General features: G+C 38.4%; 1 protein-coding gene across 5 annotated transcripts in view; it reads left to right on the top strand.

The window, feature by feature from the left end:
* The first annotated feature begins 2,089 nt into the window (after positions 1 to 2,089).
* ptprja (protein tyrosine phosphatase receptor type Ja) overlaps positions 2,090 to 19,746 on the top strand; it is a 45,865-nt gene continuing 28,208 nt past the window's right edge. For all 5 annotated transcript variants that reach the window (XR_013203665.1, XM_077229065.1, XM_077229064.1 and 2 more), the window contains exon 1: positions 2,090 to 2,287. Coding sequence is in view for 4 of the 5 variants with exons in the window: in XM_077229065.1 (XP_077085180.1) it covers positions 2,222 to 2,287 (66 nt within the window). In the remaining variant the exon portion in view is untranslated. The remainder of the gene's footprint in view (positions 2,288 to 19,746) is intronic.

Here is a 19,746-nt window from a genome sequence, read left to right as displayed (position 1 = left end):
ATAAAAACTTACAGTTGTGTGTGTGTGTGTGGGGGGGGGGGGGGGGGGGTAGGGGGGGGGGGGAGTAAGCAAACTCTTGATTATCTGGATTTCTGCATGAATAGCTCCTATAATATGATCTGATCAACATTGCCAATAATAAACGCTGTGTAGGCAATTCAAAGACCCACTTACTGTAAATACTTCTAAAGTAGTATTTGTATGGAAAAGTAATCTTTCAATCTAGTGTTTAGAAGCCGGAAACATGACAGTCCTAATTGACAAACAGGAAGGCTGAAATGCTGGGCTAAGTAATGTGACACAATGAACTATGCAACAAAATTACTGTTACAATTCACATTACGGCTTACCAGTTTGGTAAAACTACAAACAAAGCACAATATAGATTTTGTATATACAATGATGATTTAAAGAACTAGTTAATAGTGAGATGGGAAGCAAGACTTGATAGCAAGACTTAAAGATGTTGATGCTAATTTGTGGCTTTGTAAGTATTGTGGTATTGTCACATTCTAAAAGACATTCATGTTGTAGTCCATAAAGGAATTGTTTGGGTAGGCTGATATGTCAATGAAAGGTAGGGTAGGCAATTTTCGGAGAGGCTAGCAATAGCGAGATAGCTTTTAGCATAAGACCCTCCCTTCAGAGCATCTCCAAAGCCACACCTCCTTCAAAACACATGAACGTATACAGCAAGGAGCAAACAAAATAAAGACGATGTTTAACTACCTCATGTCTCAAAGCACATACAATTACAATAATAATGAACATAAACAACTTAAAGAGCACTGACCTGTATCACCTGACTGCTGCAGGTTAATTTCGGCATTGATAGTGTTGCCATTGAACAACTTGAGTCACAAACTGTTCTTATAACCTCACAGGATTTTATCTCTTCTAAATTACAGCAGTCATGCCATGAACGCAGCATAAGCTTGTTGTTTTGGTTCAGGAGGAACTGTAAGAAGTGGCAGCTGTTTAGGTTGCGGTGCTCGGTGACTGACGTCTGTCTAAAGGCTCTGATATACTTCAAGCGAAATCGAAGAACAAACTGATGTAATGTCATTTCAAATAAAACCTGGCTAAAATGAACTTTGATCGGAGTTTGTTTTGGGAGTTCAAATAGCTTGCTAAGCCGAACTTCACGGAAAAGTTTGCTTCAGCTGTTAAACCTTTGTACATTGGTCCGCCGTGGCGATTACTTTATAAAGGTGTGTGTGCTGAGGCTCCGCCTACTTTCACAGAAGTTAATTTCTTCTGTCCAATCCCTCTGCTACTGAAAACATAAACACACTGGAGAGCTGTGTTATGCTCACAGACAACAAACATTTGGAGCTGGTTTGATTTTTATATTTACTGTAATTATTCTCATCTACACAAATTATTACACTCTGATATCTAACAATAGTCTTGATGCCACGTTATAATCTTTCTGATCACCAACACAACACTTGCCAATAAATCAATGGAACAAATCAGTGGACAAAACAGTGCCAAATGCTTACCATGACCATTTGTATTTATGAACAGAGAGCCCCCTTCCATTTAATCCATCCTACCCTCCTTTATAGCCTCAAGACAACTTAATTGTCTTGTCGTTCAGTTTCACTTGTTCTGAGATCCTTATTCATTTGCACTTCATCAATATTTTGGCTACATTTTAAAGTTTCTCTTCAACAAGGTCATGAGTCGTTTTACTGATAAAATAAATGCAGTTGCTTCGGATAAAAGTGTCTGCCAAATGCAGAAATGTAAATAAAACTTGCCTGTGCTAAAGCGTTATAAAAGAAGCTGATACATAGCCTATGCATTTGAATTTGCACATTTTTGGGTAAATTGATTAAAGCAACGGTTAACTGTATCAGCTTCGTTGTTCCCTTTGAATGCATTTTTGAGATGGCTCAGCCTTGCTTGTCTAAACTGACGCCTGCAAAAGGATTTTATTAAGGGTGAACGTCCGCTGGTGCTGCTATAAATGTTGATGTCTAGTCTGTACTGGATAAAGCCTAAAAAGACATTGATGGGCGTGGTTAATCATTTCGCCCCGCCCATATCACACAGAAGAGAAAGAGTCGATATGAGAAAAGTTTAAGAGCACCTGAAGCAGGAATGAGCAGCATCTCCCCTCTTCATCGCACACAATATATAGAGACACTTTTATAGATAACAAAGACAGAGAAATTAACCAAACTATGAAATGACATAAAAAAAAATTGCCACTATGGGTCAGCATTATTTCCAGGCCAGTGTCTTCCGTGCAACTGTCTTGTTTGCTGTGCTCGTCTCGGTAAGTGTACAAGTGTTTGTGTTGATGTTTTAGATCCGCGTTCGTCTCTCTTTTCAAAGCTGATACTTCAGAGTACTGGTTTCGTGTCTCTACTAAAGTTAATCATGCTTGTCTATATATGACATCCTGTGTGAGTGAACTTCGTCAGAGTTTCTGAAGTTCTCTCAAGAGTTTTTAACCGTTTAACGTTGTTTTGGAACTTCGATTTACTTTTTGTTGTAGGCCTACTTTGAAATATAATGAAACGATCTGACGTGTGTTAAACTGTGTTTTATGAGATAACAGAAAGTTAAGTTAAATTCAGTTGAAATCAATGCAAATTTATGCAAATTGACACATTTTGTTTTAATCTGATTCAAAAGGTGGTTCATGGAAAGTTGTCAATAAATTCTGTTCCTACTTACAAACTCTTCCCCAAAACTGTTGAGCACAGCTGCACATTATTGCACATTGCACAATTGTGAATAGTGATTTAGTAAGCTGATAATATTTCCATCTATCTGTTAAATTAAAATGACCGTTCTAAGATGGCTTGCTTCAGTTGTGTTGTAATGCTTAATCGTGATATTACAATGTGTGAAGATTTTCCATGATGTTTTGTTTAACCAGAAGTGCAACAATTATCTATGCAAATTCTTGTTCATCTCATCTCAGTGTGCGTTGGTGTGACAGAGACTGGCAAGCTGACAGCAGTCATTTCTGGGATAGTTTTTCTCTTGACAGTGCTTTATGGATTAAATTGTTTCTCTAATAATCAATAACCTCACCCAGATACAGGATTCTGACCCTCCCTGCGATGGTGTGATATGGCATACATATGAAGTTCACTTCTGTTGTTTCTAAATAATTGTATATTGACATTTTATAGGCTACCTGTTGCTTCTGAAACCGAAGCAGTGCCTTGTTAAATTGATAGCAATAATCTTTCGAGCTAGTGGTGTAACTTGGGTGGAGAGGTCATGGACCGTTTGGTCCAAACTTAAATAAGGCCTGGGATTTTAAGGAATCGCCAGCACTGATTTACAAGAAACCAAATGATGATTCCACGGCCTGATACAGAGGAAATCTCTGTTCCATCCTCTTGCGCAAATGTGCATGCCAAGTTCCTTTAATCCTTGATGTGCAGCAATTAACACCATCAGGAAAGTACAGTGTTTTGCATGAATGTCTCATGAAAATAATGCCCAGCCCAATTAGGAAGAATAAACTGCTGTGGGCAGTAGAAGAGAAAAGGGGAAACTGTGACGTAGAGCTACGGAACAGGGAAAAGAAAACGGTGTACATCCCCTCTCATTTCTAATCACTGCAGTCATCTGTTGCGATAACCGTTGTGGTGTTGTATTCGGTGGTGTTGCTATTTGAAGAAGAATTATTTTACAGCAGGAGTATTTTTTTTATGCACTTAGGCCATTTTGCCTGTATGGGTGGATAACTTGACATGCATATTGTACATATCCTGAGTTGCATGCATGGATTAAAAAAGAATAAATAAAAGTAGACTTAAATTGCTGTATTCATCTAGCCTATGCATCGTCCATACTAGAGTATCTTCCAGCATCAGCCTGAAGGCAGGGATAATTTGCTATATTCAATTATACTTTAATTAAATGAAATGTTCTCACAAAATTTGGTGTGCACTATAATAAATTATTTATTATTTAAAAAAATGACACGGAAAAAATATTTGCAACATCATCAGTTTTCCACACAATTATGATTTTTATTTTAATCTAGATTTCAATCAGTAGTTTTTATGAATTATAAGATATTTTACTCTTTACTTTAAAATTCCTAGAGCATTACATTTTCCCTGACTATTTCAGCTGTCAGGTTGTTTGTCTGGTACAAAAAGTTAAAAGTACCAAAACATACCATGTTATCGTACCAAAATGTAATATTTTTTATGAACATTATATGAATATGGTAATCATTCTGTACCATGGTATATCAAAGTAGTATTACCATCTGATACCATCGATGGACAATGGCACCGCCACAGATCTTTTTCGTGAAATTTCAAGTTTCTATAGTGTCCTGTGAATGCCACAGTTACACACATTTGGAACAATGTTTATTTTTATTTTTTATATAGATTATGTATATATATATTTTTTTTTATTATTTATATTTATTATTATTGTACTAATATTGCAATGTTTTATTTTAATGTTTGTCTTCTATAGCTACTCTTGATCTGTAGCTTGTTAATTTTTTGGTACATATCTTGATAGCTTAACTAGTTACATTTTTGAGTTACTTTGGATAACACTGATCCTAAGTGATAGAACTGAAAAAGTAAATAAAACAGAAGCGTTGGCCACAATTGTGCAATACTTGAAAATGTTCTTCATTTCTAAAATTTGGAAATTCAGTACATTTCCCTAAGTTTGGAAATTGAGTCGTCTGTCAGATAAAGCTAGGCTCTGTGTATTCGCAAAATGCTTGTGTCCAGTTAATAATGCCCTCTTGTAGAAGGATTCTGGCCTATCCTGGGGTGGAATAGATCACAGTTGTGTGTTCAATGTAAATTCTGGTCTGTTCATTCACAGTAATCAATGGTTTATTGTATGGCATGGCTAGTTGAAATATGCACAACTTGAAATGTCAGGCGTCATAAAATTGAACAACAATAATGTAACATTTATGCTAACATGCAATTAAAGCCATTATTCTAGGTAACTTTTATTGTGTACAATTACTGGTCATAAGACTAATATCATAATATGTATTTCAACTGTAAAGACTCTCAGGCAGTTAAAATTTAGATCATTAAGATATAGAGAGACAGACAGCTACATGAATATTTTCATTTCCTGTCCTGTCTCTGACTGTCTACATGACATGCCTCGGCCTTCATTTCCAAAACACTGTCTTTTTACTAAATCTGTAGTAAAAGGTTTTTATACATTTATACAAAAGTTCAAACATACATGCTTCTTCTCTCTCTCTCTCAGGCGCACACATACACACAGACATTTGAAACACCCACTCAGAGGAGATTTATAGGAGGTAGTCTTTCATCGTGGCTTGGGAAAGATTGTAGGTTTATCTGTACATTGACCAAATGGAGAAGTAACAGTAACATGCAAATATGGTGTCTGCCACCTGAATTTGCATGTACTTTGTAGCCTAAAATCGGAAATCAATACAATCATGATTCAAATATAGTGTGGAACATAAGCACAAACATTTCATACAGTAAACAATGTTCTTTGTGCATATACCCTAGTAGTACATGTGACCATTTTACTGTATTATATTACTTTTTAAAGACGACTCTAATAACACTCCTACAGTGTTTCTACAGACAGATATGATGATGAGCTCTCTGTGTAGTGTGTAAACCAAACTTGTCTAAATCTGAAATGAGGAAGTTTGAGGCTTTCGTTTTTAAAAGTGATGCCTGATACATATTGGACATTCTCAGAGAACAACTTTAGTTTGACTCAAAGAAGTTTGCTGAAGCATGTTGAACCTCAAAGACCGAATGTTACAGCCTCGGTACTTAACTTCCCTATGCAGCATTTACTTTGTTAGCACTTTTGAAAATACACTTGCATCTGTGTATAATTTAGGACAATTAAATCTAATTTGACCTAACCAGAATTAGTTCCTTAAGTCTGTTTACACTTTTTTACACTAAGTCTTTTGCATTTTAAAAGTTGTACTAAAGTAATAATTATTTTTTTAAAACATGTGATGTTTAGTCTGACTCAGTGCCATAGAGAGAAAGAGTTGCGACACGCTTTGATGTCGCCGCTATGGCTGTCACGTGGTTCATGTAAGCCCCAATAGTCCAAAACATACGCTGGCTGTCATGTTCTTCTATGGGACAGACAGCAGCGATTACATTATTGAACGGTAAATATAAAATAAAACACACACCCAAGTACTTTTTCAGCTGTTACTGCATTATTGCATTTAGTTAATGTCAGTTTTGCATTTGGAGAGGCAGGGTGACAACGAAATACTGTATATTACTCAGATTTTTAGGGTTTTTTTTGGAGGGAAAAGCTTAGGGTTCATGTTCGCATGGGTAGTAGCACTGGCTTTAGCGGCTTTCATCTGATGATGGACGTCTCATGATATTTATTTTAGCACAACTGGGGTGTGTAAGGCTATTGATCCGTGATCTTGCTTATAAATTCCGATTCAGCCATTAGCCTACCTTCGTGATCACGCAAAGAGGTCTGCAGGCGGTCCGTTCAGAATTCCAACCAACATAAAATATAAATAATTAAGCTGTGCATGTACAAATGAATGATTTATGAGGGAAATGGACTGCTCCCATAACATAGAAAACAACGACTATATTTGCAGCAATTTTCGGTAAACATTAACTTCATAAAAGGAAACCGGAGAGATAGTTAATGAGTGAATTAACTATGTTCCTAAATAAGTAACTAAATAACTGTTAACGGGATTTATTTCAGTATGGCTAATGTACCCCTTCATCCTACCCTAATCATACACTAAACCATTCATCAGAAAACGCACACAAATACATGTATACGATGTACTGTGTACAGTACACATGTATATATATTTCAATCACACATTACTAACCCTAACCCATACACAAAATATATTAATTGTGTATGTGTATATATATATATATATAAATGAATGCATGTGTATTTATGTAGGCCTATATGTATTACACAAACACACATTTTGACAAATATGCATATATACACATAACCCTAACCCAAATAAATTAATATTATTTATTTATTATTTATTAAATTAATAAATTTAAATACATTAATTGTGTGTGTGTATGTATATATAATATCAGGTTACCGTAAGTTAGCTAACGTTAGTGTCACGTAAGCTATAGCTGCAATTAACCTATTATCTTCCAATAAACATTAACTAAAACTGGCTACATAAAATATAACTACTGACTAGATTCACGAGAGGTCGGCTAATGTGTTTAAAAGTAAAAAAATACAGTAATTTCATTAATTTACCAGCGAGCGTACTTCGGAAACACTGAAAATTAATGGGGTTCAATGCTTGAACTATCAGTGTTTGGAACTATAGAGAGCCTAAGTCCCTCCCCTTCCAGTGGACCACCACTTATTTCGGAAAAACATTGTATGGTAGAAAATGGCGAAAGACAACAAATATTTGGATCCCGTTTGAATTGTGCCCTGAATTACACATATGATGTTTGTCAATTTAAAAGATACATTTTAAAGTCAAGAAAGTCGCAGTTTGATGTAAACTGTTTAGGTATAAGACTGCGAAAATACGTAATTACAAAGACTACAAACCCAAAAGGCGCGCATGTGACGTCTTACCTTTTCTCTCAATGAATGAAGCTAACTTTACTGAAGCTAACGTCTGTCATTTTTTCTATAGTCTAACGTTATAATCGTAACGTTACGCCGTCATGCCTGTGTGTTTTGTACCAGACTGCACACACACGAGCTTGGTGATGTACATAGTGCGAGACGAGAGATGTAGTTCATTGAGTGATTTTCACATAAAACTAAATGTTACTCTTTTGTTTTATGACAAACTGTGACTTTCTTGACTTTCATAATTATCTTTTAAATTGACAAACATCATATGTGTAATTAAGGGCACAGTTCAGACGGAATAAAAAGATAAGTTGTCTCTCACCATTGACTACCATAAATTTTTTTTCCGAAATAAGGTCCCATGAGCCGGAAGCAGATGGGAGGAACTTAGGCTCTCTATTGGCTGCTCCACGACACGCCTTACTTCCGCATTCCAAAGTTCCTATGGCGGTCTATGGGAGTGTCGCAACTCTTTCTCTCTATCGCACTGGTCTGACTGAAACAGGACTAATGGGGCTACATAATGTGATTATCGGTTGTCTAGCATGTATTTGACATGTCAATAAATATTAATACACTTTTAGTGCTTTGGTGGTGGTAGTAGCAACATATATCATAAAGAATGTGTAAATTTTTGGTCTGTGTATGTTTGTTAGTATAATTAGCCTAATTTTGTTCTAGTTTGGTTTCATATTGTAATATCTGGACCAGTGCATTATATTCTAGAGTTAGGGGAATTGAAGTGGCATTCTGGTTAAGGCCTCTTTCCTGCGGGCTGTGGAAGGGCCGATCTGTAGGGCTGCAGATAAGAAGACGAGTCCATTTGAAAATGAGTGTGTGAAAAAATATTTGTCTAAATTTAAGTGTTAGTAATAATTTATTTAGTAATGACTTTCCAAAGATACTCTGCATAAGTGTCCCCTGAATACAACTGACTCGTATGGAACTTTTTTCACAGACTGTAGTGACTTTCCGAAGTCATTAACAATTAACATTGTAAATCTAGCAAAGTTATACATATATATATATAACTATACTCGTGTTAAAGCTGCTGTTTGAGTGTTTCTAATACAATGGCTGAGGGAGTGATGGCAAATTTGATATTTTGTTGGATCAAATGGTGAGTGCAGAGATTATATGTGTTATAGTTTCCATTTACCACTATAGAAGTTTACCCAGCTTTGACAACTCCCACTTCTGAGAACCCAGGAAATGTTAAATGGATACTCCACTTTTTTGGGAAATAGGCTAATTTTACAACTCCCCCAGAGTTAAACTGTTGAGTTTTACCGTTTTTGAATCCATTCAGCCGATCTCCGGTTCTGGCGGTACCACTTTTAGCATAGATTAAATGAGATGATAATGATATGACCCAGCGCAGTTGACGGAAGGTAGCCTATTTTCAGCCGCTGCGTCATATCATTGCGCCTGCTGCACTCATGGTACGGCAGTAAAGTTTCTTGATTATTACGCAGGAATGAGAGTATAGTTTCTAGCCATATCAGCCTAGAAAATCCCAACTTTACATTTTCCGTCGGTCTTAGTGCACGATGTAACTACAGAAGAGTCAAGTTTTAAATAGGAAAAATATCGAAACACTTTAGTCATCTTTTTTTTGAGAAATGCTAATGGTCTTTTCCACTTCAATGATGTATGCTAAGCTATGCTAAAAGTGGTATCGCCAGAACCGGAGATCAGCTGAATGAATTCAAAACGGGAAAACTCAACAGTTTAACTCTGGGGGGAGTTGTAAAATTAGCCTATTTCCAAAAAAAGTGGAGTGTCCCTTTAAAAGGGTTCATTAGTGAAGCGTGACCTAGTGGAAAAAAGTATACTTTATTGTATTTGAAATATATTCCCTTTTTCAATAGTACAATGCAAATATACTAACAAAAAGTGTACTATCTTTAAATATATTAAAAGTATATTAGCATCATATTTTTTACCTATTTTCACAATACAACTTTAAACACGCTTTAAAATAATTGTACTCTATCTTAAAAGACACTCGTAATGAATTTGTAATGTACTTGTAACACAAATAAAGTACACTGTAATATCACTAATCAAGCATGTAATTAGTCCCTACACAGGGATATACTTAAAGTATACTAAGTATACTTGAAGTTGTTCCAATTTAGTACACAAAAGTACACTAAATACACTTAAAGTTATGATTTACTACAATCTAATTACAACTAAAATATACTTAGTACAAAATTAGTTGTTTCAAAATAGCACACTTCAAATTAACTTAACACACTTGAAGTATACTGATAAATAGTCTGGCCGCAATTATACTTAGCATTTTTTTTGCACCAGGGTGTGTTTTACAGGTGTAAGGTGATTTAGTTCCAACAACTTGTTAGATATACCAAGAATTAGGAACTTATGTAAATATTACGAATTTTATACAATAAGTTCCTGAATTAATTTCCTTTTTTCCATATCTGTTATTTGTAGTTGGCTTTGACATGAAATCAATAATACTGCATGACAAAAGCCTTGATAAGGTGCTTACTGATTCTTTCAGCAGTGTTTGTTGATTTTGGAATGCATTATTGTCAATGTGTTGCTTGGAATTAATTAGTTAATACTTAATGCGACTAGAGCCTCATTTGCACTTCACATCAGTGTTATCCATGCAGCTGGTTAAAAAGTTTCAGCCAACAAACAAATGAGTGCATTATGATCAAACAAATAAGCTGTCCAAAGTTTTCAAAAAGGTGATTATAGATTAAATGTGTTTATTCATACTTATTGTTTCACGTTTTTTGTTAGTGGCTGGAATAAAGATAACCACAGAGAGTTAAAAGAGTAGAAACTTATTATTGTTACTAATATGAAAGTTGTGGCTGGGCAGAAAAAAATATCATATTTCCTTTACAAATTTGACAAAGAAAGATGTCCCAGATAAGCAAGCAATCATAGCCAGGCAGTAGGTGTCAATTTCATAACCGGCCAATGAAAATATTGCTCTGAGAAAGGGAAAGAGGCAGAATAAAGAAATGTAAGCTTGGCATGATCTGCCTCTACATCTACATTCTCTCTACCAGTCTAAGATTTTGAATATAATACACCTACTCAGTCTTTATTATTTATATTCTCTACATTTTAATTCTAAAGCCAACAACACTGTGTGAACTAAGAAATTAATGTATGGGAAACATGTAGTGACCAAAAAGTATTCATCAAAAGTATTGTATATTTTAGCCTATTTACAAGTAGGCCAATTTGTCCCTAATAAATTTCCATTACACGAGAGTAGATGTTAAAACTTCATGCTGATTTGTACTCTGCTTTCGCCAAGATAAGCACCAACTAAGACATAGCTTTACAGTAACCTATGCTTCTCCATCCATTTACGCTTCTTTCCATATGGTGATGACAATCTCCTTCTTTCTAGTGTTAACACGCGTCAGCACACACAACGGCTGCAACCACAGTGCGGTCCCCCCATGACAACCGTCTGGATTGAGCTGAGTAGGGGACATCTCTAGGGTCTTTAAGTGGGCACCTTCCATACTCAGTGTTTCGTTGACTAACCCACGACACCTCAAGAGGGCTCGACAGTGACTCTGGCGTCCCAGAGTTACCCCCCTCTGTCCCCCACTCAACTCAGCCCAGCTTACTGACCTCTACATCCCTCTTGCTGCTGAGACCTAACCACAATCTCTCCGCAACCCAACCATACGCGCCAACCCGTTTGACTTAGGCTGTCGAGCCCCACTGGTGTGTTAATATGCAGTTTCAGTGGCAACGGTTCCGTATGGCATACCACCTACCGCAAAACACAATATCTGCCCAACCACCCGTCATTCACGCAATATACACAGGAACGTAATGACTGTAAATACTATACAACCTATACAAATAAACCAACAGACTCTTCAAGTTTTCAAGAATTCTACGAAACCGTAGCATGGCGGCCTGTACACAGCCAGCTAGAATCTTTCCGTCTCAACCACAGCCAGTTGCTGCTCCTTTCTGCTGCTTCAGATAAGTTCTTTACTGTGCGACGCAACTCTTGGCCACTGAATCCGACGTCTCTGAGGAACTGGGTTGTAGAGTGTGCCACAAAACCTCGACAACCCACTTCCACTGGATAAACCTGGACTCTCCATCCTCGCTGTTCTGCTTCAGTTGCCAGATGAGCATACCGCAGTTTCTTCCTCTCATATACCTCATCTACCGCATCCTCCCATGGCACTGTTAACTCTATCAGTTGAACAATGCGTGCTGATCCAGACCACAAAACAATATCTGGTCGTAGGTTAGTGGTGGCAATCTCAGTTGGAAAAATAAGCCGTTGATCAAGATCAGCCAGCATCTTCAAGTCCCTAGCAGCTTCCAGTTGTCCTGGGCGAGAATTGGTGTTAGCACCTTTTCTTGGTGGTTGCTCGCCTGGGCGGAGGAATATTGTCTTCTGCGTGTAATGTTTTGCTAGAACAGGCGGCAACTTATTGGTCATACTACGCTTGCCTTCTAATGCTAATGCCAAACATTGCAATACTTGGTCATGGCGCCAAGTAAACCGACCTTGGCTAAGAGCCACCTTACATCCTGTCAAAATGTGCCTTAATGTGGCAGGTGATGAACACAAAGGACAAGATGGATCCTCTCCTACCCAGAGGTTTAGGTTCTGCGGTGATGGGAGAACATCATATGTTGACCTAATAAGGAAACTGATCCTACTCTCTTCCATTGACCAAAGGTCTTGCCAGCCCATTTTGCCAGCCCATTTTGTTCCACACTCTCCCATCTCATCCACTCTCCCTGCTTGGCCTGGGAAATGGCCTTTATACATCTCATCTTCTCCTCCTGCTTTCGCACCTCGTTGACTACCAGCTTCCTCCTTTGAGCTGGGCCTGCCTTGTGCCATTTAGGAGGAGCTAAACTGAGCCCAAAACCCCCTCTTCCATGCTGTACCTGTCCCACGATATCCCCAATTTGAAGGTCAGCCTTTGCCTCTACTACAGATTTCTTTGCTGACCACTTTCTACCAGTTTTTACCACAGGGGCTGCCTCCCTTACACATTTGTCGCGTGACTACTAAAGTCATTTCCAGTCTGACCTTGGCACACTTAAACTCCTCGGTTAAAGGAGAGACTGGCAGCTGCAATACTCCTTTACTATAAAGTCCCACTCTGCTGAGGCAGCGTGGAACTCCCAACCATTTCCTGATGTATGAACTTATTAACGCTTCCAGCTTATCCACTGTTGTCAAAGAAACCTCGTACACAGCCAGTGGCCACAGCAACCTTGGCAATAGACCAAACTGAAAGCACCAGAGTTTTAGTTTGCCTGGTAGAGCACAGCTGTTTATGCTCTCAACCCTTCCACTGCTTGTCGTCTAACTTCTCCCACTCGAACTGTGTCCTTTAGATCCGCATCGTACCATCTCCCAAGACTCTTCACTGGCTTCTCAGAAACTGTTGGTATTGCCTCACCATTAATGAATAATGTTTAATCTACTACCTTTCCTTTACCTATCGAGATGCTCCTTGATTTAAGCCCTCAAATTGCATTCGTGCCCATTCAATATTATCTGTTAACTTCCCCAATAACCGATTAGTGCAGGCTACTGTTGTAGTCATGGTTGTCATGTCATCCATGTATTCTCTGATTGGTGATAGTCGCATCCCAGAAGCCAAGCGCTCTCCTCCTACTACCCATTTTGATGTCCTAATGATTAATTCCATTGCCATGGTAAAAGCCAGTGGAGAAATATTTTGTTTATTTTATATATATATATATATATATATATTATTATTATTTTTTTTATTTTTTTATTTATTTTTTGTATATAAATATTTTATTATTTAAAAGATAATATTTTGGTTTCGTAAGGAAATTTGTGGGCCACATGTTTTTCTACAAAACTAATTTCAAACATATCAGTAAACACCTTGAGTTTAAAGGGCTTTTAGGTCATGTGAAACCAATTCAGTCAATTGCGTTAATTTTCTGCCCAGTAATGTGTAAATATAGCTTATAAGCGTGTTTATAAGTTCTCAGGCCTGCTTGAGCTTTACAAAAAGCATTGGCTCAGGATGTGTATTAATAGTCTTTCTACCGTGTTGTTAACTTCAGATTTGATTGTGTTTTGAAACATTTTATCATGATTTTTTTTCAGGAAAATCACAATTCACGATTTTATCATGATTTTTTTTCATGCTGGTTTTACTATTTTGCAAGTGACTTAGCAGTACAGTAATTAATTTCCCTTTTTTAAACTGTAGCCTTACAAGGTAACAAAATATAAAAGTTAAAATATAATTTTCATTATTTTATTTTATTAAAAATAAGAACATTAAATGCAAATTACAAATACAATTTAATATACAAATGAAATAAATTGTACTTTTATTTTTTCACAGTAGGTGTATTAAAGTAAAAAATGTCATAAACAAATGTAAAAATAAAACACTACATTGACATCACTGTAGTGCATACACTGATTTTTAATTCAGTGAAGAGCAGTAAGTGATTTTTAGGTGTTCAAGCACGAAGTGCTGAAAACCTATTGTAATTGCTATTTGAAAAAAAAAAAACAAACCTAAAACGCATCGTGCAGCCCAAACCGTAAGGCCTAGAGACTTGAAACTCGGCCAGATGGTAGGGCCTCAGTTTGGGGAGAACCTATCAGAGTATGACCCCGATTGGCCCATAGGTGGCGCTACAGCAACCAAAAGTACTAAATTGCCCATAACTCCTCGACCGTTTGACCTAGAATCAAGGTTTTCACACCACTGTGTTCCTTGGCTCAAGACGGACAAGATGTATATCTCGGATTGTCGATTTGAGCGAAGAAAAATTTGTTATGGCCAATTTTGTCCAAAACCTACTTTTGCGAACTAGTCCCTGGTTTTTTGCCTGATCGGAACCAGACCAGTCTAGGACAATTCTCTGGACTCTCTAGATCAATAATTATCAAAAAAAAGTTGAACTTTGCCCTTTGGTTCACTGTAACAGGGTCATTTAGAAAAGGGGGCGTGTCAAAATACACTCAAAAGCCTATAAATCATAAATAAAAACTCAGAACTTCACAAAAATTGATGAGCACATGTGTCCTAACATGGTGAAGAAGCATGCAAAGTTTCATGGAGATCGGACCATAGGTGGCGCTATAACGGGCAAAAAGGTCCCCTATTATTAGGTGTTCAAGCACGAAGTGCTGAAAACCTATTGTAATTGCTATTTGAAAAAAAAAAAACAAACCTAAAACGCATCGTGCAGCCCAAACCGTAAGGCCTAGAGACTTGAAACTCGGCCAGATGGTAGGGCCTCAGTTTGGGGAGAACCTATCAGAGTATGACCCCGATTGGCCCATAGGTGGCGCTACAGCAACCAAAAGTACTAAATTGCCCATAACTCCTCGACCGTTTGACCTAGAATCAAGGTTTTCACACCACTGTGTTCCTTGGCTCAAGACGGACAAGATGTATATCTCGGATTGTCGATTTGAGCGAAGAAAAATTTGTTATGGCCAATTTTGTCCAAAACCTACTTTTGCGAACTAGTCCCTGGTTTTTTGCCTGATCGGAACCAGACCAGTCTAGGACAATTCTCTGGACTCTCTAGATCAATAATTATCAAAAAAAAGTTGAACTTTGCCCTTTGGTTCACTGTAACAGGGTCATTTAGAAAAGGGGGCGTGTCAAAATACACTCAAAAGCCTATAAATCATAAATAAAAACTCAGAACTTCACAAAAATTGATGAGCACATGTGTCCTAACATGGTGAAGAAGCATGCAAAGTTTCATGGAGATCGGACCATAGGTGGCGCTATAACGGGCAAAAAGGTCCCCTATTATTAGGTGTTCAAGCACGAAGTGCTGAAAACCTATTGTAATTGCTATTTGAAAAAAAAAAACAAACCTAAAACGCATCGTGCAGCCCAAACCGTAAGGCCTAGAGACTTGAAACTCGGCCAGATGGTAGGGCCTCAGTTTGGGGAGAACCTATCAGAGTATGACCCCGATTGGCCCATAGGTGGCGCTACAGCAACCAAAAGTACTAAATTGCCCATAACTCCTCGACCGTTTGACCTAGAATCAAGGTTTTCACACCACTGTGTTCCTTGGCTCAAGACGGACAAGATGTATATCTCGGATTGTCGATTTGAGCGAAGAAAAATTTGTTATGGCCAATTTTGTCCAAAACCTACTTTTGCGAACTAGTCCCTGGTTTTTTGCCTGATCGGAACCAGACCAGTCTAGGACAATTCTCTGGACTCTCTAGATCAATAATTATCAAAAAAAAGTTGAACTTTGCCCTTTGGTTCACTGTAACAGGGTCATTTAGAAAAGGGGGCGTGTCAAAATACACTCAAAAGCCTATAAATCATAAATAAAAACTCAGAACTTCACAAAAATTGATGAGCACATGTGTCCTAACATGGTGAAGAAGCATGCAAAGTTTCATGGAGATCGGACCATAGGTGGCGCTATAACGGGCAAAAAGGTCCCCTATTATTAGGTGTTCAAGCACGAAGTGCTGAAAACCTATTGTAATTGCTATTTGAAAAAAAAAAAAACCTAAAACGCATCGTGCAGCCCAAACCGTAAGGCCTAGAGACTTGAAACTCGGCCAGATGGTAGGGCCTCAGTTTGGGGAGAACCTATCAGAGTATGACCCCGATTGGCCCATAGGTGGCGCTACAGCAACCAAAAGTACTAAATTGCCCATAACTCCTCGACCGTTTGACCTAGAATCAAGGTTTTCACACCACTGTGTTCCTTGGCTCAAGACGGACAAGATGTATATCTCGGATTGTCGATTTGAGCAACAAAAAATTTGTTATGGCCGATTTTGTCCAAATCCTACTTTTGCGAACTAGTCCCTGGTTTTTTGCCTGATCGGAACCAGACCCGTCTAGGACAATTCTATGGACTCTCTAGATCAATAATTATCAAAAAAAAGTTGAACTTTGCCCTTTGGTTCACTGTAACAGGGTCATTTAGAAAAGGGGGCGTGTCAAAATACACTCAAAAGCCTATAAATCATAAATAAAAACTCAGAACTTCACAAAAATTGATGAGCACATGTGTCCTAACATGGTGAAGAAGCATGCAAAGTTTCATGGAGATCGGACCATAGGTGGCGCTATAACGGGCAAAAAGGTCCCCTATTATTAGGTGTTCAAGCACGAAGTGCTGAAAACCTATTGTAATTGCTATTTGAAAAAAAAAAACAAACCTAAAACGCATCGTGCAGCCCAAACCGTAAGGCCTAGAGACTTGAAACTCGGCCAGATGGTAGGGCCTCAGTTTGGGGAGAACCTATCAGAGTATGACCCCGATTGGCCCATAGGTGGCGCTACAGCAACCAAAAGTACTAAATTGCCCATAACTCCTCGACCGTTTGACCTAGAATCAAGGTTTTCACACCACTGTGTTCCTTGGCTCAAGACGGACAAGATGTATATCTCGGATTGTCGATTTGAGCGAAGAAAAATTTGTTATGGCCAATTTTGTCCAAAACCTACTTTTGCGAACTAGTCCCTGGTTTTTTGCCTGATCGGAACCAGACCAGTCTAGGACAATTCTCTGGACTCTCTAGATCAATAATTATCAAAAAAAAGTTGAACTTTGCCCTTTGGTTCACTGTAACAGGGTCATTTAGAAAAGGGGGCGTGTCAAAATACACTCAAAAGCCTATAAATCATAAATAAAAACTCAGAACTTCACAAAAATTGATGAGCACATGTGTCCTAACATGGTGAAGAAGCATGCAAAGTTTCATGGAGATCGGACCATAGGTGGCGCTATAACGGGCAAAAAGGTCCCCTATTATTAGGTGTTCAAGCACGAAGTGCTGAAAACCTATTGTAATTGCTATTTGAAAAAAAAAAACAAACCTAAAACGCATCGTGCAGCCCAAACCGTAAGGCCTAGAGACTTGAAACTCGGCCAGATGGTAGGGCCTCAGTTTGGGGAGAACCTATCAGAGTATGACCCCGATTGGCCCATAGGTGGCGCTACAGCAACCAAAAGTACTAAATTGCCCATAACTCCTCGACCGTTTGACCTAGAATCAAGGTTTTCACACCACTGTGTTCCTTGGCTCAAGACGGACAAGATGTATATCTCGGATTGTCGATTTGAGCGAAGAAAAAATTGTTATGGCCAATTTTGTCCAAAACCTACTTTTGCGAACTAGTCCCTGGTTTTTTGCCTGATCGGAACCAGACCAGTCTAGGACAATTCTCTGGACTCTCTAGATCAATAATTATCAAAAAAAAGTTGAACTTTGCCCTTTGGTTCACTGTAACAGGGTCATTTAGAAAAGGGGGCGTGTCAAAATACACTCAAAAGCCTATAAATCATAAATAAAAACTCAGAACTTCACAAAAATTGATGAGCACATGTGTCCTAACATGGTGAAGAAGCATGCAAAGTTTCATGGAGATCGGACCATAGGTGGCGCTATAACGGGCAAAAAGGTCCCCTATTATTAGGTGTTCAAGCACGAAGTGCTGAAAACCTATTGTAATTGCTATTTGAAAAAAAAAAACAAACCTAAAACGCATCGTGCAGCCCAAACCGTAAGGCCTAGAGACTTGAAACTCGGCCAGATGGTAGGGCCTCAGTTTGGGGAGAACCTATCAGAGTATGACCCCGATTGGCCCATAGGTGGCGCTACAGCAACCAAAAGTACTAAATTGCCCATAACTCCTCGACCGTTTGACCTAGAATCAAGGTTTTCACACCACTGTGTTCCTTGGCTCAAGACGGACAAGATGTATATCTCGGATTGTCGATTTGAGCGAAGAAAAATTTGTTATGGCCAATTTTGTCCAAAACCTACTTTTGCGAACTAGTCCCTGGTTTTTTGCCTGATCGGAACCAGACCAGTCTAGGACAATTCTCTGGACTCTCTAGATCAATAATTATCAAAAAAAAGTTGAACTTTGCCCTTTGGTTCACTGTAACAGGGTCATTTAGAAAAGGGGGCGTGTCAAAATACACTCAAAAGCCTATAAATCATAAATAAAAACTCAGAACTTCACAAAAATTGATGAGCACATGTGTCCTAACATGGTGAAGAAGCATGCAAAGTTTCATGGAGATCGGACCATAGGTGGCGCTATAACGGGCAAAAAGGTCCCCTATTATTAGGTGTTCAAGCACGAAGTGCTGAAAACCTATTGTAATTGCTATTTGAAAAAAAAAAACAAACCTAAAACGCATCGTGCAGCCCAAACCGTAAGGCCTAGAGACTTGAAACTCGGCCAGATGGTAGGGCCTCAGTTTGGGGAGAACCTATCAGAGTATGACCCCGATTGGCCCATAGGTGGCGCTACAGCAACCAAAAGTACTAAATTGCCCATAACTCCTCGACCGTTTGACCTAGAATCAAGGTTTTCACACCACTGTGTTCCTTGGCTCAAGACGGACAAGATGTATATCTCGGATTGTCGATTTGAGCGAAGAAAAAATTGTTATGGCCAATTTTGTCCAAAACCTACTTTTGCGAACTAGTCCCTGGTTTTTTGCCTGATCGGAACCAGACCAGTCTAGGACAATTCTCTGGACTCTCTAGATCAATAATTATCAAAAAAAAGTTGAACTTTGCCCTTTGGTTCACTGTAACAGGGTCATTTAGAAAAGGGGGCGTGTCAAAATACACTCAAAAGCCTATAAATCATAAATAAAAACTCAGAACTTCACAAAAATTGATGAGCACATGTGTCCTAACATGGTGAAGAAGCATGCAAAGTTTCATGGAGATCGGACCATAGGTGGCGCTATAACGGGCAAAAAGGTCCCCTATTATTAGGTGTTCAAGCACGAAGTGCTGAAAACCTATTGTAATTGCTATTTGAAAAAAAAAAACAAACCTAAAACGCATCGTGCAGCCCAAACCGTAAGGCCTAGAGACTTGAAACTCGGCCAGATGGTAGGGCCTCAGTTTGGGGAGAACCTATCAGAGTATGACCCCGATTGGCCCATAGGTGGCGCTACAGCAACCAAAAGTACTAAATTGCCCATAACTCCTCGACCGTTTGACCTAGAATCAAGGTTTTCACACCACTGTGTTCCTTGGCTCAAGACGGACAAGATGTATATCTCGGATTGTCGATTTGAGCGAAGAAAAATTTGTTATGGCCAATTTTGTCCAAAACCTACTTTTGCGAACTAGTC

Source organism: Siphateles boraxobius, unplaced genomic scaffold, assembly GCF_051911475.1.
Source record: "Siphateles boraxobius isolate OS27281-9 unplaced genomic scaffold, OSU_SipBor_1 130, whole genome shotgun sequence".
Lineage (NCBI taxonomy): Eukaryota > Metazoa > Chordata > Actinopteri > Cypriniformes > Leuciscidae > Siphateles > Siphateles boraxobius.
This window is presented reverse-complemented; position numbering and strand designations above follow the sequence as displayed.